General features: G+C 41.6%; 4 protein-coding genes across 6 annotated transcripts in view; 3 read left to right on the top strand and 1 right to left on the bottom strand.

The window, feature by feature from the left end:
- dhrs1 (dehydrogenase/reductase (SDR family) member 1) overlaps positions 1-282 on the top strand; it is a 4,728-nt gene extending 4,446 nt beyond the window's left edge. The window contains 1 exon segment of the mRNA XM_079453435.1: positions 1-282. This exon segment is cut by the window's left edge and continues 189 nt beyond it. The gene's annotated coding sequence lies outside the window, so the exon portion shown is untranslated.
- A 147-nt stretch (positions 283-429) lies between these two features.
- On the top strand, positions 430-5,709 carry homeza (homeobox and leucine zipper encoding a). 3 transcript variants are annotated; one of them, XM_079453536.1, is made up of 2 exons: positions 430-639; positions 2,585-5,709. In XM_079453536.1, the coding sequence occupies exon 2, from the start codon at positions 2,608-2,610 to the stop codon at positions 4,594-4,596; it is 1,989 nt and encodes a 662-aa protein (XP_079309662.1). In that variant the 5' UTR covers positions 430-639; positions 2,585-2,607; the 3' UTR covers positions 4,597-5,709. The 3 variants fall into 3 exon arrangements, with proteins under 3 accessions (XP_079309662.1, XP_079309663.1, XP_079309661.1); XM_079453537.1 differs by having other exon boundaries at positions 634-718; positions 2,585-5,531; XM_079453535.1 differs by lacking the exon at positions 430-639 and adding an exon at positions 1,382-1,478 and having other exon boundaries at positions 2,585-5,531.
- A 195-nt stretch (positions 5,710-5,904) lies between these two features.
- On the bottom strand, positions 5,905-8,263 carry LOC306892471 (E3 ubiquitin-protein ligase RNF212B-like; the record flags this gene model as incomplete). Its single annotated transcript, XM_079453598.1, has 9 exons — positions 5,905-5,949; positions 6,065-6,121; positions 6,240-6,288; positions 6,739-6,763; positions 6,851-6,894; positions 6,994-7,022; positions 7,110-7,170; positions 7,251-7,357; positions 8,189-8,263. 9 exons carry the CDS (start codon positions 8,261-8,263, stop codon positions 5,905-5,907), a joined length of 492 nt encoding a protein of 163 aa, XP_079309724.1.
- A 1,496-nt stretch (positions 8,264-9,759) lies between these two features.
- Positions 9,760-24,029, top strand: LOC306891711 (NLR family CARD domain-containing protein 3-like). Its single transcript, XM_079452189.1, has 11 exons — positions 9,760-9,840; positions 10,627-10,657; positions 11,213-11,323; positions 11,502-11,553; positions 17,143-17,347; positions 17,427-19,194; positions 19,511-19,684; positions 20,620-20,793; positions 21,202-21,375; positions 22,706-22,879; positions 23,001-24,029. Exons 2-11 carry the CDS (start codon positions 10,632-10,634, stop codon positions 23,122-23,124), a joined length of 2,982 nt encoding a protein of 993 aa, XP_079308315.1. The 5' UTR covers positions 9,760-9,840; positions 10,627-10,631; the 3' UTR covers positions 23,125-24,029.
- Positions 24,030-24,359: the final 330 nt, after the last annotated feature.

Raw genomic sequence — 24,359 nt, forward strand, 5'->3', positions numbered from 1 at the left:
TTTACACGAGATTGGTTTGAGGATGGAAAACAATGTCTTTACTCGCTTGTGCATATGAGCATTAAATTCCAAAGAAAAAACCTATTAAAGTGTATTTTCCACTTTGCTTGTGTGCATTATTCACTTTTAACACGCACACCTTTTTATGTACTACTTTTACAAAAGAAAACAAAGTATTTTAATACACATTTGAATTCAATTTAAAGGAAAGAAATAAAGCCTATCATGTATGCGTGTACCCTGCACAACCCAAATAAACCCAAACGTTTGTTCTACCACATTATTTTGTGTCTTGTCTTTTTGTTTACCATCATCTGAGCTCTCCATCGGTCTTTGCGCGTCCTCGCGCGTCGCATCCGTACCTGCGAATGGCCACAAACATGTGTAGTAGTATTCACATGGTAATCGCATCCCAGATGGGAAGAGCTCCTCCTCCCGTTCCTCTCTTTACCGGATTGGACCTGCACATTCACGGCACCGTCACTGCGCGAGAAAGAGGGGGCTGGTCCGAAGCTCCTGATCCTCTCTGACCGGACAGGCGAAAAACACTTCGGGGTTTCCAGAACAAAAGCGGACGTCGGACAAAACAGGCCATCTGAAGTGGTGTATCGACACACGGCCTCGTGGGACATTAAAGCGGTGAGTTGTTTTAAAAGGCTTCACTTCAGACGCTTCGTAAAGTTTTGAAGCGTTTCCATCGCGTCTCGGGCACAGTTAAGTGTTTCCGAAGCTTGTTATGGCCACGCAGTGGCTTTCCCCACTGGTGTTGAGCTTCTCTCCGTGTGTTCTGTTCAGATTAGTCGTAACGCTTGTTTTTGAAGGAGATTTAACGGGTAACGCGCGTGTTGTGTCGGCGGTACAACGGCGTGGCCATTTAACACCGAGTTTGTTTATGCGCGTTACTGAAGCGTAACCAAACGAGTGCGCCAGTGCGGCTCCTAACGCCACAAAAGAGCGACTACAATCGCCGGCGGACAAAACACTGCCTTTCCTGGCTTTTCCTGTTTATTATAAAAGTATCATTAGCTCTTAATGGGCGTTACACCTGCTTAATGTTTTCTTTTGTTACATGTAGTTAGACAGTCGTGATCTCAGACACCCCGCGACCTGCGTCAAAAGTTCTTCCGATAAGCTGATTATTGAGCTCATGGACAAACATCGTGCCGTTGACGTGTAACCGAGGTTATCTTGATATCATGGATATGTTGTTGTGTTTATATGAAGAGAACTACTTATATAGGTTCATTTTTACTAAACATTATATGCTATATATACATAATATATGGTGGATTTAAGAACGCTTGGTGACTGTCAAAAAGTGCCCGAATTCACATGGTTAATATATCTGTGTGGTGAAATATCTTGCCAGCTTCAGGGAGTTGACGCTCGGACGCGTCATTGTAAGTCATCCTCTGATGAATGAGGTCACCGCATGCGGTCGGGAATTCATTCCGTCAAGTTTGCCTTGGATTTATTTGGTAGTTGGCTGGCCACTTTGTTGCGTATAGTGGGATATTGCTTAACATTGGAAATCTTGCCTAACTGTGGTTACGCAGGTCTGTGTCACTAACCAAACAAACTGTTGTCAGGCTTTATTTCTGTCGTTCGTGGGTCATTTTTTCAGGCGAATAAGATGAAACTCGAAAGTGACCGTCTGTAGTCGAGTCGCTCTGGACGGGACAAATCCCACCGATGTGAGAAAGTGATTAAAAAGGAGAGTACGTTTGCATATTTGGGCACAATTTTATGCCACGCAAGACGTACAAAACCAGCAAGACGTATGATACAGCCACATGACAAACTGACAAACAAATCAGCTTTGACGAGTATGATTTGAGTCATCTTTAACAGAGACATGCTTGCACTGGTCCTTTACCGTCTGTTGGAAGGTTAAACTCACTTCTATATGGGGTTAGACAAATGGGGGAAGTGGACCATTACGTGCACTGGAAAGGGGCAAGGGAGCGGTGAAGGGCAGGCCCCCCATTTCTCTTTTGCTCAAGTCTGCCGTAGTGGGGGTTGGGTGTGCACTGCCGGAGAGTATACGGCAGGCTTTAATAAAAGGCTAATGTGTGGAAGTGAAAAACAGGGGGAAGGGGTGACATCTGTCCTTCTTTCAACTTTAGAGAGGAAAGTCAATGGCCAGACTGTAGAGTTGGCTGTAAAGCGACCGTTTAATGACATTCATGCAGTTTGTCTTGCGAACGTCACGAGCATGTCTTGTGAGTCTGTGGCCTGTTATGTGATAGTCATCAATAATGCCGTCGATTCCTGAAGTCAAGCACTACAGCTTGCCAATGATCTGAACAAATTCCATTGTAGGTTGGGCTGACCAAAAAACAGACCAGAACCCCACCCGTTAACCCCCTCCACACCATCCAAGTACCCATCGACCACAAACAGCCCACAACCCCCCAAACATTCCAACCTCTTTACCCCTCACAAATTTCATGCATGAAGATCAAGCAGGTTTTTCCACACCGTGTAAACACGCTGAGGATACGGCCTCCTGCGTAGTACGTTGTAACTGGGTTTGAGATTGTTTATTGTCATTTAACGCACGTTTCTTTTGTCTTCCTTACAGTCTGCAGCTGTGTGAGATCTCTGATGGCGACGCACAGTGACTATGACTTAAAAGTTATCTCTCCAAGAGGGGTGCCGTCTAAGAGACAAGACGGGATCCTCGGCAGTCCAAAGCAGCAGAAGTCACCCCAACGCCACAATTCCAATGGAAAGGAACATCTGAGTCTCTCCAATCGCAAACCACGCGAGAGCAACGGCAGTGCGGCTGCGAGCTTCAGCACCAATCATAACAATGTAATATGTCTTCCACTGGTATCTGAAGGACTGAAGCTTGTGTGGACCCAGTCTGATCAAACACGTGAGCTTGATCCCATACCCGAGCTTGTACAGGCCTTCAATGTTTTTCCCTACCCGACATCTCAAGAGGTCAGCACCCTGGCCCGCGTGTGTTCTCTTCCACTCGATAAAGTCAAAGTCTGGTTCATGGTACAGCGCATCAAGTATGGCATCAGCTGGGCATCTGAGGATATTGAAGAGACGCGGCTCAAGCTGGCCAGGCCACAACATATCAGCGAGACCGAACACAAGGAAAGCAGGGCAAAGAGGAAAAATGAATTCGATGATCTTAAGGAAACAGATGGGACGTCCGACGATCACGTAGAAGACCTGACAAACAGTCCACAGATGCCTCACAAAAGACGTAAAACTGAAAGCCCGCAGCCAACAAAGCTCTCTCCTGCTGCTTTACTGTTTCGTTCATCTCTTCCCGCTCCTCAGGATTCATACTACTACCGCCAACCGGCGAAAGTGTCGGAAACACCTCAAGCTGCCACTCCACCGACTCCGGTGGTGTCTTCTGTTGGATCTGAGCAGCCACGGCACAGCCGCTACAAAAAGTCTAAAGCCCAGTTAGCTGCCTTGCGTAAAAGCTTTCTCCAGGAGAACTGGCCCGATGAGTCTGAGCTCCAACGTCTACAAGAGGAGACGGGCCTAACCCGTAATGATATTCGTAAATGGTTCAGCGACAGTCGGTACCAGCTGCGAAACGGTAGGGGGTCTTCTGGCTTGACGTCCTTGCATGCTACTAAAGGAGCAAATGAAACCACGTCCATTCCATCATCTCAGGAGGTTCAGCCTCTCTCCCTCACCACTAAAAATGTGAAAACCACGCAGCACACCAAGGCAAATGAAAGCAAGGAAAAGGCTCATATGAAGGGGGCGCGAAAACATCGGGCTAAGGACTCTCAGTTTTTCCAGCTATTCCTGTCGAATACTCTTGAGGCGTTTGAAGAAGGAGCTCCGGGATTAGATGTGAAAATCCAGGAGGAAGGTGACATTCAGAATAACGATGAAGTCAGAAGTGAAGTGGACAGTGAGAGACAGTGTTTGACACCTCCAGAGCCAGCTGCGCCCACTTCCACTCCCTCCCCCTCTGTAACCCCATCTAAAAAACAGCCAGCGAGGCCCCAGTCATTGAAAGCGCCCTGCACTGTCAAAGCAAACACCTCAACCAACTCTCCACAACCCTCAGACCAGTCTTCCCCGTTATTGTTAACAGCAGCTGGCCGACCAAGAAAAACAAAGGAGCAGTTGGCAATGTTGAAAGACTTCTTCCAGCGCTGCCCGTGGCCAAAGAGCGAAGAGTACACGCAGATAGTGGAACTAACGTCTTTGCCTCGTGCCGATGTCATTCAGTGGTTCGGGGACACACGCTATGCTGTAAAAAACGGCCATGTACGTTGGGTGCACGCTAACGTACGAGACCTAGTGCTTGCAGAGATAGCGTTGACACAAAGTGGGGGGAATGCTGTTGATTCCAGCGGAACTTCAGGAAGTGACGGGAGCAGAAAACGCAAGTCACAAGGAAACAGTACACCAAAAATGCAGAAGTCAGCAATAGATTCGACAGATTTCAGTCCTCTGGAGCTGTATTATCGGCAGATCGGACCGCTGCAGGAGAAAGACCTTGATACGCTCTGCCGGAAGTCAAAAATGAGCTACCAACAGGTGCGAGACTGGTTTGCCTCCAAGGACTCTAATTCACTGGACACAGAGCTCAATGTTATTGACTGATAATATTAAAACTGTGTACTGTGTACTCGTGTAACTTGTCTGTCAATCTGCTGTGAGTTCTTTACAAGGGTTGGAAAACCGTATTAACTGTATTAAATTTCTTCAGTTTCATGCAATCCTCACTACTTTGATCATGTTAAAAAGTAGATTTCTGTAGCATCAGGTTATATTTGATCAGTTATTCAAGTGGCAGTATTAAAACATGCAGACTTTTGGTCAATTATTTGACTTATTTCACCAATAAATATTTTTCTTGTGGTGTATACACTGGCCGATCTTAGTTTGATATGTTTTCTCGTAAAATCTCTTGTAGCTCTAATTGCTGCTTTTTAGAACTGACACGATACACAAACCAGTCGCTTGATTTCAGAATCTTGGTCCCCATTTGGACATGTTGTTTAGTTGAACCAGTAACTTTAGAGTGCATTGATAGAGTTCGGTTTGTTATCTTTTATTTGTAGTAAATGCTTATGGCACTGTTTAACAGTTCCCTCCTAAACAGATTAACCTTACGTTTACAAAACTCTTTTCATTAACATTCCGCACTTACTTGAGTTTTTCCCCTTTGATCCGTTTCTCTGGTCTTTTACTTTGTTGTGAATAAGCATTTCAAGAAATTGAAAAAACGAACACAAATAAAAACTCAAAATGTACGAATGCGAGCAATATTGAAATCTTGCAAACCAAGGTAATGAGTATATACAGTATGTTAGGGAAAGTACGTTTCTTGATATGCCATATATTTGTAGAATTATGAAACTACAATCTTTGTTGTAGTTTTGCGATTAAACTCTCTGATAATGATGGGACCATAAAACACTTGCTATTTCTAATTAGACAGTAAATGAATGAGGTTTTATTTGTCAACACGCCATTGCTCTTCGTCTTTCTGTTCACAATGTTTGTTTCTCTTTTGTTTGGAATAAACATGAATGAAACTCACTTCCATTAGATCTTGGTACTTTTTCACATCCTTAGTGTAACTGTTGCACGAAAATGTAAATTGATGTAACTATTCATTTTTCTCTTATTTGCAATTCAGTATCCACTTTTAACTAAGTAACTTGTATGTGTGCCATTTCAATTCCGTAAATAAATGGCTTTCTGTTAATGTAATGCTTTTCTAATAATAAGCAACAAATAATTGATGTTTTATGGCCGTGGTGACTGGAGTGAAGGTCTAGTCAAAAACTGGAACTGAAAGTTGTTTGGAGTTGTATGTTGGGACCTACAAATTGTAGATGAAAGGAAAATTTGCTTAACGTGAAGCTATTTTCAGACATCTGAACATCAGAATTTTTTCTTATTTTATGAAAAGATACCTTGTGGGGGTGTGAACTGAACTGGGTGTCCCTTAAAATAAGAGAACATAATAAGCATAAACCATGAGATCGTCCAATATAAATAACTTAATAAATGTTTACTTTATGATAGAAAGAAATGGGTTACAAAATCTTGACTTACTGACAGTCTGTTCATGCATTGAACTCATGCTCGACATAGAGATGGATGAACCTGTGGGAGTCTAAGACATAAATACAATATCCACAACACAGTCACAAAAAGACAGCGATTATTTTATTACAGTTTAATAACTGTCAAACAACTGGAAAACTACGAGTATAGTAGAGAAATCAACTCACTGTCATGCCAAGTCTGGAATGTCTAAATCTCTCCAAAGTGTCACCCGAACTGGTGTGACGATAAAAGATAAGGAAAAAGTTCAACATTTTATAATGAGCACTGTTTCACCATCGCACCTAATCGTTCTCGTTGCTTTATCGTTCCGCTCCGTGCCAATCCATGCCAGTTGGTACGTAAACTGTTACATTTTCCACCGCAGGCCTGATAACGGAAATTTCGTAAACACAAACGCGTCACGCGCTACCTTGGTAACACAAGAGACTTCGCTTTAATGCCTCTGCACGCATTCATTAGCACGATTAGACATATGTGCAGAAAATTCAGAGCCGAGAACAGTTTGTAATCGTGCCGTGTTGAACCAGGCACACGTGGAACCATAACTGTAACCGTTTCAGACTGTGCTTGGAACGGTTCTGCACGATGGTGGAAAAGCGGTCAATGTTTGGGGGAGAGCAGGTCTACCAGTAAACATGGTTAAGATAATACAATACAATCTACCTGACAGCTCTAGATCGCGGTGTGACTGTGGAAAGTAAAAACACAACACATAAAGTTTAGTCTTTTAATTTAATAAGTGCAGTTTATTTCTCAAATTATGAAGCGTTAGTACCTGGTGATGTCACAGCCACTGGAAGAGTCATCCTTGGAGTACCTCTATATATGGAAAGACGTGAATTATGTGAATGTGTGTTATAACATACTGTGACAATATTATGGCCACACATATGATCATAGACAATGATCTGTGTTTACCCATTAATCTGAAACCTCCCAGGAGATGTCTGTGTGGGGCAAAACACATTAACATTGAAAGAAAATGTTAAGAAAGTCACGTGCGAATACAACTAATGTAAACTGATATTTCTCACCCTCCTTTGAGAGAGAGGTTTCTTGAGCTCTTCATTCTCTCTTTTCAGCTCAGACACTTGCCTTTAATAAAACACAAATAGATAAAAATTTAAAGTTTTGAAGTATGACGGAAATATTTCAGATATTCAACAAAAGAGCACCTGTAGAGCTGATCATTGACATCTTTAAGCCTTCGCTCCAGCTCTGCAGACTTGCTTCTATAGAAAGCTATGACACGTTCCTTCTGCCTTTTCTGAAAAACGGCGACCTGAAACACGTCTGAACTTTCAATAGGTAGAAATGTGTTTGCTTAGGGCTTCATGTCAGTGTGGCATTTGATCATTTCATGTAGTCAAGTAAAAGAAAATAGAGATGTTATTCAATATCATGTCGATTATAAATGAATCGTAATAAAGTACATTTAATAAGTAAGGGATAATGTACAGGCAGCCGGTTGTTATCGCAGAAATAAGCCCTGACAGTATGATCAGGTATCAGGTAGGAACAGCCGGCTGCTTGTACATTATCCCACTTATTACACGGCTACTTGCCCCATGAGAAACATGATGAAATATTTGATAAGATCATTTTTACCGAATGCAGACCTTCCACGTTTACTGTAAGAAACGACATTCAAATGTCACGAACAAGCGATTTGATTTAATCTTTTGTGAATATAATGTATGTTATTATAAAACGGTCAGTTCTGGTCCTTCATTATGTTTGGTTGAGCCGAGTTCCAAGCCGTAATAAAATACCACGAATTGTAACGGCAGACCCTAAATTTCACTTTATTTACTTCATTTTATGAAACATATGCTATGAAAATGGAATAAGCCCCATGAAGCAGTGCGTTACAGTGCATTTTATAACAACTAAGGGGGATTTATACATATATATATATATATATATATATATATATATTTAATTTGTCAAAAAAAAACTAGCAAAATGATTCGCTGCATCCGGGTGACCGTGTGTTATTAGTTTTGAGAGGTTGTTATCTGGGAATAACAGACCTGCAAATGTCACGACTGGCCAATCAGAACCAAGCGTTCCAACGAGTCGTGTAATAAGTGTCTGATAAAACGACTGATACCTGTGCGATATGATCCAGTCGAGTCTGCAGGAGTTTCACTGGATCTGTGAAATACATCTTTTCCTGCGGTTTCATCTTCACAATAATGAAAGGAATATGCAGGAAACAAAAGAGACGAGAAAAGCTGATAAACAAAACCTTCACTTGGGCTTTCGACTGTTTTGTCAATTTGCAACGATTGTCCCCTGATAGCAAACTACACCTGACAGACGTCTGCATTCACATCTGGAAGACATTGTTTGCTCATCTGCTATACGTCTGATGGAAGATGTCACACAGACGTCTGTAATATATTTATCATTTAGAATGGATGTAAAACTGATATCAAGCAGATGTTTTTACACAGCAGATGTTTTACAGATCTTTAGCAGATGTACCTGTGCTAACCGGATCCTTTCCACACCAGGTGAACTCTGTCCATACAGCACACATGAACTCAATGAACTCTCAATAATATCATATATAGCAGTGGCTTTATCTATAGAATGAGAGTCGTTGTCAATGAATGTGTTGTTGGTTCATTGTCTGCATTTAGCATCACAACTGGGGCTGATCATTGTTCTGCTGTAGACGCAGTTTCTGGGTTTAGTTTGACTCACCTGGTCAGATATTGTCAGGTAGTTACAGTCGGCCTGACACACTCTGCACTGACCACTAAACTCTGGAAGACAAAATGTTTGTTACCCGACTAAAAAAGGTCTTAAATAAAAGTGAAAATCTGTTATTATACCAAAGTAAATCCCGCACTCACTTGTATTCATGCAGTCCTGACAGAATATATGACCACAGCTGGACACTACAAATGGTTTCCCTCTTCTCAGAAAACAGTTATTACAGTGAAACCAATCCATGTCTCTGCAGGACCAACAAAACTAATTCTCATATTTACCTCAGAAATGATTTCTTATATAATCATCGTGTAAAGGTGAATGTCGCGTGTTAACACGTAAGAATGTTTAAGTTGGTATATTTGTGTGAAGTGTTTAGCTGCAGTTCACAGAGTAACAGACCGAAACTGAAGCGAAACAAGTCCTGTCAGAACCGGCTCGACTCGAGTGACGTGTCGTTGAGTAAAGTCTCCAGTAGAGGTCGCCAACGCCTCACGTTTCGATTGCGTCATATATCTACTTAACATACGCGGTTGTTTATAAAATGATTCATATTTCAACCATTTAAAGTCGCTCATTACTATACAAATAACTATACATACTTTTATCAAGACAACAAAAATAAGTGGAGTAAAAAATGTTGTAGTTAATCCATTTATGATTACATCATTCTAAGCGGTTTATGCGACCGGCACCAGATTAAACACCATCTTTGTTTTCTTAACCAAACTAAATATGTCTCACAAAAGTATTATTATAATAGCAGTAAAACTACCACTGTAGTTCAGAAGCCATTGGCTGCAGCGAAAGGAAACACTACACACCGCACTGCGAAATGCACAAATGTGTCTGTGTGTGTATGTGTGTGTGTGTGTGTGTGTGTGTGTGTGTGTGTGTGTGTGGTGTGTGTGTATCATTGTGTTTGAGCTCTTTCAAGGCTCCTCCTCCGTCATTACAGCTAACGGGTGAAAGTGAAACTGTTACAGCAGAAGACATTTTAAAGTGAGAAGAATCGCTGTTGTTATTAAAGTTAAGAAAAATACTGTGAGTATCACACGTTTATTCAGTAGATTCAGCGGACTGTTTTACTTCATTTACATCGCGTTTGTTGTTGTGTGTTGTTTTTTGTATTAGCACCTATCATACTAATGCTCTTTTATGACATATCGCTTATTGCTTCCTGAATTCTTTGTAAGTCGCTTTGGATAAAATCGTCTGAAAAATGACTAAATGTTATTCTTGTAGTTAGGAAACGTGTTTATGAACAGTATCCTAATGTGTGACTTGTCGATTTTTTTGTGAAAATACTCGATAATGTGTAAGTGAAAGTGAAATTATTCATTCCACAAGTCCAGGGGCGGATGGCCACGAAGCTCTTTAGGTTTCTAAAATGAAGTCATCATCCAGTCCGCTATTTAAACTCTGTATTACTCCAGTAACTTAACAGAGGAAGACCTTTAGTTAAAATAGAGTTAAACTAAATGTGTGCGAATTAAAATGCCGAATCTTCTGAAAGTTAACATGCTTTTCAAATCGGTCATTATTACAGTGCCTACATTTGCTATGTTATGGTTTCAAAATATAAAGAACACTAAAAAGTTTCATAGGTGCCATAAAACCTCTCATTGGGGACCAAGCCCATAGTATTGGGTTAAGCCCCAAATGTCTCCCACGTCTGGCTCCGCCCCTTCAGTCCATGTTAGAAATGTAAAGCACAATAGGGCAGTTCAACAATAATATGAGACACTTCACTGTTTAAAAGATGAAATGTGCAGTTTAGCTGAGGATGACGGGTTTAAAGAAGTGTCTAACACAGTATTTTTATTGCAGGAACAATGAGTCTCTACAGAAGGATTAAAAGGTGAGATGAGTAAAATATTTTAATATAGAAATGTGTCCTTTTTAAATGTGTTTGGTTTGTCTGATAGCTGTCAAAGTTTAAACTTAAAACTACTTTGTGAATATTTGCTTCATACAGACTAATTCATTACAAATTAATATTTGTTTGAGTGGGGAGAGGTTTCTTTAGTTTGCTTTATTGTTTGTATTATTAAATTCTCTTTAGATAAGCAGGGTTCATATCTCACTATAGCACTGAATTACAGTGATTAATCTTACTGTATCACTTGAAGAGTGATTTTAAAAGGTTGGACTACGGACAGATTTAGTTTCTTGCTTCAAACAGGGATGTACAAGATTTAGCCAAATTTATGCATAAAATATATATTTCATGTACGCAATATAGTGGTCCTTACAAATATGTTCATTTATAATAGTTTATCTTAGCAGAAATTACTTTTTACTTTATTTTCTGAATATTTTTTATTCATATATCCTATATTTATTCTAATATACTATACAAATGTATCACATTACTGATACATTGCATAAACTCATTACATAAATGTTGTTTTAGTTTGACTGGTGGAGAATCTCCTAAACCCAGCTGTGTGTCCATGAAGAGTGAAGCATCAATGGATCATCCAGTTTACTTCAGTTCAGGAGACTGTGATGATCCAGATGTGAGGTGAGAACAGTCTGATGGTTTAGACGAGTAAATCACTTCATCAGTCTTTATTCTCTGATCTGAGTCTGTGCTGTTGATGTTACTGCAGATATTCACTGAACACTTTACTGACAGATACACACATTAATCCAAGTGTTCACTGTATGAAACACAAATTTACTTTATTGTTACATTACAGAAACACAACAAATGTCTCAATCAAAGGGAAGCACATGGAGTCTGTTTTCCAGGTGAGTGTGTGTGTCTCTGTGTGTGTGTCTGTGTGTGTGTCTGTGTGTGTGTGTGTCTGTCTGTGTGTCTGTCTGTGTGTGTGTCTGTGTGTGTGTCTGTGTGTGTGTCTGTGTGTGTGTCTGTGTGTGTGTGTGTGTGTGTGTGTGTGCGTGTGTCTGTGTGTGTGTGTGTGCGTGCGTTTGTCTGTGTGTGTTCGTTTGTATGTGCTTGTGTGTGTGTGTGTGTGTGTGTTTGTGTGTGTGTGTGTGTGTGTGTGCGGCCGTCTGTGTGTGTGTGTGAAGTTGAGAAATGGATGCAAAGTAACTACTGTGTAACAACCGTTTATATAAATATTTATAAGGGATTATTTTACAGTATTTCCTTTTCAAAAATGTGTCTTTTTTAGCATTTTGCTTTGATTAACAATTATTTATTTTACATTCATTTTATTTACATTCCATATCATTTGTATTCACACAGTTTATTCAGAAATGTAGATGCTCTTCTTCAAATGAAGCTTTAAAATAATTTTCCCCCAAAATATGTTAATAAGACCAAAATCAAATCTGTATGTTTAAGGGGCGTTTCATGGGATTCTTTTACTGGCAGTCGTACTGCAGCTTTACATAGATTACTGTTATTATTTGTTACGACATCTGCCGGAGTCAGATGCAGGATTCAATAATCTTTTAATCGGACAATCTTAGGATCAAAAAGTTCTATCCCATAGACGAGCGTAAATTCCAGAGACTAGGTAGCGCTATCACAAACTAGCGGAAAACATCCAAAACAAGAGTACGACCAAGGCAGATAGATTCAGACCAAACGAGAGTAGTTGCAAGACAGGAAGAGGTATCTAGATAAACACTGCAGACGGGTAGTCTACAGACACAAGGTCAAAAGTAAGACTTTCTAATGATCCGACAGTTAATGGGGAGTATGACAAGGAATAAGTAGTGAGTGAATCTAACCGAAAAAGGTGTGCGTGATGAGTGTGAAAGATCACCAAGTGCGCTAAGGAGAAAGTGGAAAACACGGGGGCGGGGCAGACACAGACTCTGAGCACACGCTGAGCTGACAGCTCTCCCATGCAATCGACAAAGACAATGACAAACGAACAAAACAAAAGGTTCAGACCCGAGTCCTAACAGTACCCCCCCCAGTGGCGCCCCCGGGCGTCCTAGGAGGGGGCTCACTTTGACGTCGGAAGAGGTCCACAATCAGAGACCGATCCAAGATGTCCCTAGACGGTACACAACTCCTCTCCTCTGCGCCATAGCCCTCCCAGTCCACTAAGTACTGGAAGCCTCTGCCGCGTCGTCGAACGTCTAACAATCTCCTAACCCTGTAAATTGGAGATCCATCCACCAAAGTAGGAGGGGGGGGGGGCGGCCCGTCTCCGTCGAGATCTGTCTGCAGAACTCTTTCCAAAACCTGGAGGAGAACTGAGGACCCCTATCGGAAACGACGTCAACCGGCAACCCATGGAGTCGGAAGACGTGGTCCACCATCAGTTGTGCAGTCTCCTTGGCGGACGGGAGTTTGGGAAGGGGGATGAAGTGAACCATTCTGGAGAATCGGTCCACCACCGTGAGTACCACGGTATTACCATCAGAACAGGGGAGCCCTGTGACAAAATCGAGAGCCACATGAGACCAAGGGCGGCCGGGTATGGGCAAAGGACAAAGCAGACCAGCGGGCGGGCAATTGCGCGTCTTGCATTGGGCGCACGTGGAGCAGGCCAACGCGAACTGTCCGACATCCTTGACTAGGGACGGCCACCAGAAGCGCTGGCGGATGGCTGCCAGAGTTACCCGGTTTCCTGGATGGCAGACCAGTTTGGATGAATGGCCCCACTGAAGGACCTCCGGTCGCAATGTGACCCTCTGGACACTCTGCTGGCACTTGCACCCCTCGGGCAGCCGTGATCACTCGCAGTTCGATGCCCCAAGAAAGAGCTTCGACCACCAGTCCATCCGGGAGGATGGCATTGTTGGTGGAATCTCTCTACGCAGGCTCGAACACTCGAGACAAGGCATCTTGCTTGATGCTCTCGGACCCCGGCCGGTACGAGAGAGTGAAGGCAAAACGGCCAAAGAAGAGTGCCATGCGGGCCTGCCGCGAGCTCAACCTCTTAGCTGAACGAATATATTCAAGGTTCTTATGATCCGTCCAGACCAAGAAGGGCAGCGCGGCACCCTCCACCCAGTGACGCCACTCACCCAGGGCCAGTCGTACCGCTAACAGCTCTCGATTGCCGATGTCGTAGTTACGTTCAGCAGGGCTAAGGTGGTGAGAGAAGAAGAATCGACGGTAGAAATGAGCGAAACCCAGAAAACGTTGTAACGCTTTGCGAGAGTCGGGGACGGTCCATTCCGCGATGGCCTTGATCTTAGCGGGATCTGCCTTGATCCCCTTCACAGAGATAATATGGCCAAGGAACGTGACTGACTCGGCGTGGAATTCGCACTTCTCCGCCTTGACAAACAGTTGGTTCTCCAGAAGGCGCTGGAGAACCTGTCTAACGTGCTGGGTGTGCACTAGAGGTATTCACGGGTCCACTTAGATCCGAAAACCCGAGGTCCGGCCCGAGACCCGAGCGGGTTCGGGTCTAAAAGATTCACGGGAGCTTCGGACACGGGTCGGGTATATTATTAGTGTCTTCAGGTCTCGGGTAATATAAAGGAAAACTTTTTTGCTTAATTGACCCGAGGAAGACCCGAACTATCCTGTACAATAACAGCGCGTTGCTTGTGTGTGTGCGTGTAGTTACCAACTCTCCTCCAACCCTCAGCCGATCGGTTGAAAGCCATGCAAATCTTCCGAAAGTCGTGGTGATCTGAAATCACCTTAGAATTGAAATCCCGAAGTTTCCAACGCTGCAGGGGTTTGCACTCGATGTAGTTACCATCGTATTCAGGAAAAACATACTTCCACCAGGCGACCAGAAGTAGATATTAAAAGACGCGCACATTTCAGTACTACGCGGTTTGGGACACATTGTTGAGACAGAATGTTCGCGCGAGTGGTTGCCATGTCGTCACTTATTTAGATTTGATTCAGCTAAAATTTGCACAACCAATTTAGCCTCAGTTTGCGCAATTTGCCAGAGCAAAACAAGAGGATCAACGTGTTCATTGCCATATAAATTTCATTAATACACGTCGGTTTACATTCAGGTCTAGTCGGGTTTAAAAAACATATACGTTGGGTCGGACTCGGGTCTAACGTTATCAGGTCTGTCTCGGGTCGGGGCTTTAAAATAAAAACTTTATCGGGTCTGTCTCGGGTTCGGGTAAAAAGTGATTCGGGTCATTTCGGGTCGGGTAAAGATCTTTGGACCCGAGAAGACCTCTAGTGTGCACCTGGAGAGGGGGAGAAAATATCAAAATATCATCCAGATACACAAAGACAAATCTATTGATCATGTCGCCCAGAACGCTATTGATCAGATTCTGGAAGACCGCTGGGGCATTGGTTAGACCAAAAGGAAGAACCCGATACTCAAAGTGTCCCGTGGGTGTATTAAAGGCGGTCTTCCACTCATCCCCCTCCTGAATGCGGACAAGATGGTAAGCGGAGGTCTAATTTGGAGAAGACCCGGGGACCCTGCAAAAGTTCAAAGGCAGACGACATGAGAGGTAAGGGAAACGTGTTCTTAACAGTGATGTCGTTCAAGCCTCGATAATCGATACATGGATGCAGGGAGCCGTCTTCTGTACGAAGAAACCCGCACCAGCAGGGGAAGAGGAGGGACGGATGAGCCCGGCCAGAAGAGCTTCTTGAATATACTTGTCCATAGCCTCTCTCTCATGTTCAGACAGGGAGTAAAGACAGCCCTTGGGTGGAGAAGTGCCCGGGAGGAGGTCTATGGAGCAGTCGTAGGAGCGATGTGGAGGAAGAGAGGTGGCCCGGGACTTGCAGAACACGGTCCTCAGATCGTGGTACTCCACCGGATTGCCGGATATGTCGATGGGTTGAACCTGCGGCACACAAGACAAAGAGACAGGAGACGAGGCAGGACCCAAACAAGACACATGACAATACCGACTCCAGGCTAACACAGAATTCCTTTGCCAATCCATGTGAGGATTGTGCTGTACAAGCCACGGATGTCCCAGAATAATTTAGAGGAGAATCCATGATGTACAGCACAATCCTCTCACAATGGTTCCCGGAAGAAAAGCCCTCTGGCTTAGACGTAGTTGTTTCTGTTGATGGGTTTGTCGCAAACGGCATAACTGCATGGGTTCAGGAGTAGAAGAGGCAGTGGGCTCAGGACCTGATGCTGAGGAGGGTTGGGGTTGCCAGATGGGAAAAGGCTGCCGACACTGCTGCCGGTGCCTGAGACGACTCAAGGCGTAGCGTAAGATTGATGAGAGACTCCAGGTCAGCTGGGAGATCTAGGGCCGCCAGCTCGTCGGCTATGGCTGGCTTCAGACCCTCTAAGAAGCGGGCTCGCAGTGCACTGTCGTTCCAATCGCAAGCTGCTGCCAAGGTTCTTAGACGGATGGCGTAGTCTGTTACCGACCCCTCCCTTTGTGTCAATCGAGAGAGTAAGGCAGCCGCCTCATCCCCTCGCACCGAACGATCAAAACGTTTTTCCATCTCCTTGCGAAATCCCTCTAAGGAGGTACAAAAAGGAGCCTTCGCTTTCCAGACCGCCACTCCCCATTCCCTAGGCCTTCCAGAGATTAAAGTGAGAACAAAGACGACCTTGGTTTCCTCCGCGGCGTAGCGGCAAGGTTGGAGCGCAAAGACAAGAGCACACTGAGAGAGGAATGCTTGGCAAGACTTGGGGTCGCTATCATAGACCGGAGGATTGTTGGCGTGAGGCTCAGGTTCGTGGCGATCAGTGCCTCGTCCAGAGAGTCCAGCCTGAAGGTGTTCTAGATGGTTGGATAACTTCGCCATCTGATTACTGAGGGAGGTCACTTCCCGGGCAGTGGCATGCAGCTGCTGTGACTGCTGTCCTAACAGGGCTCCCTGGTGGGTGATGGCAGAGCGTAGGGGTTCAGATCCCGCTGACTGAGGCCGGAGTCAGATGCAGGATTCAATAATCTTTTAATCGGACAATCTTAGGAGCAAAAACATGTGACAGCATTCACAGGAGTAAACAGTCAAGGGTAAACAGTCAACGAGAAAGTGGAAAAACACGGGGGTGGGGCAGACACAGACTCGGTGCAGCTGACAGCTCTCCCATGGGATCGACAAAAACAATGACAAACGAACAAAACAAAAGGTTCAGTCCCGAGTCCTGACAATTATTACTGATGATTCTGAAACATGTTTTGATGTTTAGTTTCAAACTGATTCATTGTAGTAAGAAGTCACGATCATATTGATTTGAAATAGATCTCAGTGTGTTATCAATGCTGATGCGTATTTGATGCTTTGAGAATCATTTGAAGGCAAAATATTAATTAAAGAAAATATGATTTTGTTTCTGTAGTTTTGATGTGTGTTTATAGTGTTTAAATGTGTTACAGGTTTCATGAAATGAGGTTCAAGCAATTTACAAAAAAACTTTGTTCACTAAAATGAGCATTAAAACCTTTTTCTGGCCTTATAAGAAAACAAAATCATGTTTGTTTGAACAATGTTTTTAGGAGCTTGAGCACAAACTCATCTCACTGATGAAGAAAGAGCTGAAGATCTTCAAGAGTCTACTGAGTCCAGATTACCCATCATGCTCTGAGAGAGAAGAGGAGGATGATGAAGATCAGATCAGAGTCAGAGAGATGTTTCTGAAGATCACACTGAACGTCCTGAGGAAGATGAAGCAGACAGACCTCGCTAACAAACTACAGACCAGTAAGAGATTTTATTCCTGTGGATTTTTTTATTTGTCATTTCATGCATTTAAATTATTTTGTTTTCCTTTACACAACAGAACTTGCCCCTTTATACATGAAGAAACACAAATCCAGACTAAAAGAGAAATTCCAGAGAATGAATGAAGGAATCTCAAGTCAAGGAAGCTCAACACTTGTGAATGAGATCTACACAGAGCTGTACATCACAGAGGGAGGGAGTGAAGACATCAATAATGAACATGAGGTGAGACAGATTGAGACGGCATCCAGAAGATCAGAGACACAAGAAACACAAATCAAATGTAATGACATCTTTAAAGTCTCACCTGAACTAAACAAACCCATCAGAAGTGTGCTGACTAAAGGAGTCGCTGGAATTGGAAAAACAGTCTCTGTGCAGAAGTTCATTCTGGATTGGGCTGAAGAAAAAACAAATCAAGATCTTCACTTCATATTTCCACTTCCTTTCAGAGAACTGAATCTGATCAAACAGACAAATATCAGTCTGATGGATCTTCTTCATCAGTTCTTCATAGATACAACAGAACTGAGATCGACAGACTTTGATGATTATAAAGTTGTGTTTATCTTTGATGGTCTGGATGAGTGTCGTCTTCCTCTAGATTTCTCAAAGAATCCGAGTTTGTTTGATGTCAGAGAATCAGCGTCAGTGGATGTGCTGCTGACAAACCTCATCAAGGGGAATCTGCTTCCTTCTGCTCTGATCTGGATCACCTCTCGACCAGCAGCAGCCAATCAGATTCCTCCTGAGTGTGTTGATCTGATCACAGATGTACGAGGATTCAATGACCCTCAGAAGGACGAGTATTTCAGGAAGAGAATCAATGATGAGAGTCTGGCCAACAGAATCATCTCACACATGAAATCATCCAGAAGTCTGTACATCATGTGTCACATCCCAGTCTTCTGCTGGATTTCAGCCACTGTTCTCCAGAGAATGTTGAGTGAAGCAGAGAGTCCAGCACAGAACCCCAAGACTCTCACTCACATGTTCACACACTTCCTGATGTTTCAGATCAAACAGAAGAGTCAGAAGTATGATGGGAAATGTGAGGTAGATCTTCAGCAGGCTAGAAAGAGTCTTGAGTCTCTGGGAAAACTGGCTTTTCAACAGCTGGAGAAAGGGAACCTGATCTTCTATGAGGAGGATCTGAGAGAGTGTGACATTGATGTCAGAGAAGCATCAGTGTACTCAGGAGTTTGTACTCAGATCTTCAGAGAGGAGTTTGGACTGAACCGGGGGAAGGTGTTCAGCTTTGTGCATCTGAGCGTTCAGGAGTTTCTCGCTGCTTTGTTCAAGTTTCTGTCATTTCTTCAGCAAACATCAGCAAACTTCAGCAGATTGAGATCAAACATGAGTGATTTACTGAAGAGTGAAGTGGACAAGGCCTTACAGAGTGAGAACGGACACCTGGATCTTTACCTCAGATTTCTTCTGGGTCTCTCACTGGAGTCCAGTCAGACAATCTTACGAGATCTGATGACACAGAGAGGAAGAAGCTCTGACAGTAAACAGGAAATAGTCGAGTACATTAAGATGAAGATCAGAGAGAATCTCTCTCCAGAGAAATCCATCAATCTGTTTCACTGTCTGAATGAACTCAATGATCATTCTCTAGTGCAGGAAGTGCAAACATATGTGAACAGAGGAGATGAGTCTAGTCTTACTGGAGTCCGTCTCTCTACTGCTCAGTGGTCGGCTCTGGTGTTTGTGTTACTGAACTCAGAAGAGAAGCTGGATGAGTTTAATCTGAGCAAATATGATCCATCAGATGAAGGTCTTCTGAGGCTTCTGCCAGTGATAAAAGCATCCAGAACAGCTGAGTGAGTCATTTACCTGCAGTTTCACCTGAACATCTAACAGTCCACATTACTGTAGTTAATGTCCTACAGAGACACAATAAAACATGATGGAATTGTTCACTGCATCTATAGAGTGAGAGCTGCTCTCTTGTGGCTTTTTTCTGATTTTCATTCATTTGTTTTTTATTTATAATCGTCTGTCAGGGTTCAGTTCTTGCAGTGATTCTCTATCAGGTGCAGATGTTGCTTCAGCTCTTGTGCAGATGATTCTCATTGTTCAAACATTATCTCTTCATGTGTTTATATCTTCACTGTTATCTTGTTATTTCTCTTTCAGTCTGAGTGACTGTAATCTGACAGAGAAAAGTTGTTCATCACTGGCGTCAGTTCTCACATCAAACTCCTCAAGTCTGACAGAACTGAACCTGAGTCTCAATAATCTGAAGGATTCAGGAGTGAAGCTGCTCTCTGATGGACTGAAGAATACAAACTGTAAACTGAAGACATTACAGTAAGAAAATCCTTAAAGCAATAAAGTTAAACATGTGTATGTATTATGTAAATGAAGGTCTTCATAAGTTTATCAGAATCATCTTTATATGTAAGAGACTCAACTGTCACGGATCGTGGAAGGGAAGAACCCAGGTGCAGGCAGACACGGGGATGAAGGGGTTAACAAAAGACTTTAATAAATAATAAAACAGAAAACAAACACCCACGAGGGGGTAAAAGACAGTACACAATAACGAACACTACAAACTGAAGACTAACACTCGACAGGACTAGCAAATACAAACACTAAGACTTGACTTGAGACGGCTTCAGGTACACGGTAACAAGACTGGCATATGAGTACATCCCAGGAACCACGTACCACATACAATGAACGAGCACAGGACAATGAACACGAGGATGTTTTATAGGGAGACAGACAAAGGATAATTAACAATGGGCAGGTGTGGGTAATGAGACACAGGAGGAAAGCAATACTAGGAACAAGAGGGGCGGGGCCAATGACGAGACTGGAGAGAACACATATCATGTCCTGATTGAACATATGTTTCTCTCCACATAAAACACGTGAGTCTGTCACGATTCTGCCCCTAGACCAGAAAACCAAGACAAGAGAAGGCAGAATCAAGACACTCAACAGTGACGGTCAGTCAATGACTCTCTGTTGATTCAGATTCATACAGAATTATCACCAAACTGAGATCATTTTAATAAATAACTTCAATATATTAAACTATTCATGATATTATTGTGATTTACAATCATTTAATTTATTACTTTTATCTTGTAAAAAGGGACATAATTTGATACATTGATGAATAATAATTGAATACTATATTTATTAAAGTATAATTAATTATATTAAATAATTGTACTATTAATTATTGTCTAAATGTTATTGTCATTATTTCATTTATTTTCTTCTCTCTTCAGTCTGTGTTACTGCAGTATTGGATCTGAAGGTTGTGTTGCTCTGACTTCAGCTCTGAGATCAAACCCCTCACATCTGACACAACTGGATCTGAGCTTTAATAATCCAGAAGATTCAGGAGTGAAGCTGCTCTCTGATCTACTGAAGGATCCACACTGTCAACTACAGAAACTACAGTGAGTTACTGATCAAATTATCATTTTGTTAAATACGTGTGACTCTCGATTATTTTTGCTGTTTCACTTTTGTTCTTGTGTAAATTTGATGTAGTCACTTTACTTGTATTATGTTTTCTCTTGGATAAACTCATTCTTCTTCTATTAATCTCATGTGTAAGTCTCTCTGGATAAAAACATTTCCCCAATTAATAAATGTAATTGTATTATACAGAAGGTTTCTCTACATTTACATGAAGTTAACATGACATACTTTTCTTGTGTTTCTGGACTCACATCATGTTTTACTGAAGTTCACTGTCACTCATAAAAGTTTTCAAGCTTTCATTGAAATGAGATCAATTTGATTTGATTATGAGTTTATTACTAAAGCTTTAGCACACTTTTGTTTTGTTATTTCTCTTTCAGTCTGAGTGGCTGTAATCTGACAGAGAAAAGTTGTTCATCACTGGCGTCAGTTCTCACATCAAACTCCTCAAGTCTGACAGAACTGAACCTGAGTCACAATAATCTGAAGGATTCAGGAGTGAAGCTGCTCTCTGATGGACTGAAGAATACAAACTGTAAACTGAAGACATTACAGTAAGAAAATCCTTAAAGCAATAAAGTCAAATGTATGTTTGTATCATATAAATTCAATGGAGGTCCTTATAAAAGTTCATGTGAATCATCTTCATATAATGTTGTTGATCAATGTGTAAGAGACACAACAGTAGTTGTGTCGCCATTACCCTTCAAATTGCACATGATGTGTTTTTTAGGCAATACGATAAAGGAACATTTAGCTAAACTGCAATGGGAACACTTGTCACGTGGTGTTACGAACCCCTCTTTAAAGATGGCTACGTAAGGGTTACATAACATAAGACACATGAAACTTAAGTGCGCTGCATCAACATTTATTTTACACTCAATACACGCAAAAACTCAAAACACACATACCTTAACAACATAGTTAAGACCAGTATCAACTACAAATACAAATAAATAACAAACGGATACTTCAAAAATATAAAGGCAACAAGAATTAACAAGGACGGTAAATTAAACAAAAGACGACAATAAATGAGCGCTTGTTTGCTGGTCTCTCCTCTCCGCGTCAGCGTCCTTTTAAAGGATCAGTATCAAGTCCAACGAGATGCAGGTGTACAATGACCCGCAGGTGTGCACCTAGCAATCAACTCAGAAACAGAGCAAAAGAGTCATGACGTCATCGAAAGTAGAGAAAGACCCCAGTCACAAATCGTACCGTAACACATGGCATAAGAAAGTCACATGATCATTCACACGTCATTACAGTGGTAAGCCCATAGAGAGCATTAAAACAAACCTGTTTCTTCTTATCAACGGCCTGATACAGAACATCTGAGTAACAACTTCAAAGACCATTTTCTCAGATTCCAGAGTTTCAAGTAGTTTCATCTCGGACAAATATTGTCGAATCCTACAAACTATTCATCCATAGAAAGTTTTATGATAAAGAATGAAATCTAATGATTGTGCAGTATGGAGCTTTATTAGGAAAAGTGAGTTAATGTAACAAAATCCCAAAATACAGACATTTCTCATCCCTCTCTTTTATAACAGTAGATGACATCATGAACCTCTATAGTTGGTTCCCAACCCACCAAAACACCTAAAGAAGTTTGAATGACTTATTACAGGAAGAAAACAACACACTTCAGTTGCATAATATCACTTACATTTATAATATTGCAAAAATCTGTAATGGAAACCGGCTACTTAACGCTAATAACTCTGATACTTTCTGTGAGAAATAACTGAGACATTTAAATAGAAAACATACTGTTATAAATCTTTAAACAAATAACCTGAATATTATACTAAACTACTCTTGGTATTATTCTAAAAATGACATTAATTTATCTCATTTACTTTCTTCTCTCTTCAGTCTGTCGTTCTGCACTATTGGATCTGAAGGTTGTGTTGCTCTGGCTTCAGCTCTGAGATCAAACCCCTCACATCTGACAGAACTCAATCTGAACTATAATAAACCAGAAGATTCAGGAGTGAAGCTGCTCTCTGATGTACTGAAGGATCCTCAATGTAAACTACAGAAACTACAGTGAGTTGTCGTGTAAATTTGGTTTTGTAGCAATACTTGTGGATAAAATAAATCTGAAATGTCTTAAGATAATGAATGTGAGGAGTGTATTTTAATATCTGATCTCTCTGATGTTTTACAGTATTGAGTGTAGAAGGTATCAATCGTCTTCACACCGTGATGTTGCTACAAGGCCAATAAGCAGATCACAGCAGGCATCAAAGTTTGTTTTGTTCTTGGACAGGAAAATCTGTGCTGGGAAATAATGTCTGTTCGCTGTACTTTTAATATTTAATATTGCTTTCTGTTGTCAGGAACTTTACCCAAACCACATAAGCTTGTTTCAAATATAATAAGTTTATACATTTTATAAAGCTGTATAACAAAACATGTATTTTACTAACGTTAACCATGGTAAACAAGGTTCTCCTTGTTCAACTATAGTATTGTTTTGTTTTTGGTTGCTTTTCTAACCAAAGTTATATTTAGTATTGTTGTCTTGATTTTCTGGTCTAGGGGCAGAATCATGACAGACTCACGTGTTTTATGTGGAGAGAAACATATTATTGTCAATCAGGACTTAATATGTGTTCTCTCCAGTCTCGTTATTTGGTCCCGCCCCTCTCGTTCCTAGTATAGCTTTCCTCCTGTGTCTCATTACCCACACCTGCCCATCATTATCTCCTTTGTTAGTCTCCCTATTTAATGCCCTCATGTCTATTGTCTTGTGCTCGTTCGTTGTACATGTTTCCTGCCCTGTATGGAGTGTTACAAGGTCCTGTAGGTTTATGGCCAAGTTCCTTGTTTGGTTATTTTTGCCCCTTTGAGGGAAGTGTTTGTTTTCAGTTTGTGTATCAAGTTTGGTTAGAGAAAAACACCAATGCAGAAAATACAAACTTTTCATCTTTACAGTTTCAACAATTTCAGTGACTTCATACAAAGTCATATTTCTCCTCTTCCTCCTGTTGGGGCCTTTGGGTCCTGTTGTAAAAATATATTTTACAGTCAAACTTACTGTCATATATATCTGTGTAAATATTATATACTGTAATAGAAAATTTCTGTTATGTTTTCATTTACTGTAACTCTCACCTGTTTGTATGATGGAAAACACAATGAAACACAGCATTTTATTCTAATAATGCATTTATTAAAATTCAATATTAACATCAAAAACTAAAAGTGTGTTCTCTGTTGATTTTATAACAAATTCAGCTAAAGATACACAAAGAAATAAATGAAAATACATGTTTTTCATTAAGTTCTTTACAGTTTTTTACAGACGCTAGGACACATTTCTCAATACTTAGGTCACTTTTGCGAAACTCTTCACACAGTTCTCCTAACCAACTTTCAGAATCAGAATCAGAATCAGAACAAGTTAGCAAAGCAGAAAACAACTTAGCAAAGCAGTTCATTTCACATTCAAAATGCTCTACAACTACTAAAACACTTTATTCAGGTCTCAAATCAACTCATTCTTCCAGAACACTAGCAAAGG

Source organism: Barbatula barbatula (genome assembly GCF_947034865.1).
Source record: "Barbatula barbatula genome assembly, chromosome: 3".
Lineage (NCBI taxonomy): Eukaryota > Metazoa > Chordata > Actinopteri > Cypriniformes > Nemacheilidae > Barbatula > Barbatula barbatula.

What these genes read in the sequence shown, in the direction of transcription:
- LOC306891711 (XM_079452189.1), top strand. Translation starts at nt 10,632, where the DNA reads ATGAGTCTCTACAGAAGGATTAAAAG. An exon ending in CTCTACAGAAGGATTAAAAG is followed by an intron (nt 10,658 to 11,212) that starts GTGAGATGAGTA and finishes ATGTTGTTTTAG; the next exon opens with TTTGACTGGTGGAGAATCTC. An exon ending in TGTGATGATCCAGATGTGAG is followed by an intron (nt 11,324 to 11,501) that starts GTGAGAACAGTC and finishes GTTACATTACAG; the next exon opens with AAACACAACAAATGTCTCAA.
- homeza (XM_079453535.1), top strand. Translation starts at nt 1,433, where the DNA reads ATGCGGTCGGGAATTCATTCCGTCAAGTTTGCCTTGGATTTATTTG. An exon ending in GTTTGCCTTGGATTTATTTG is followed by an intron (nt 1,479 to 2,584) that starts GTAGTTGGCTGG and finishes TCTTCCTTACAG; the next exon opens with TCTGCAGCTGTGTGAGATCT.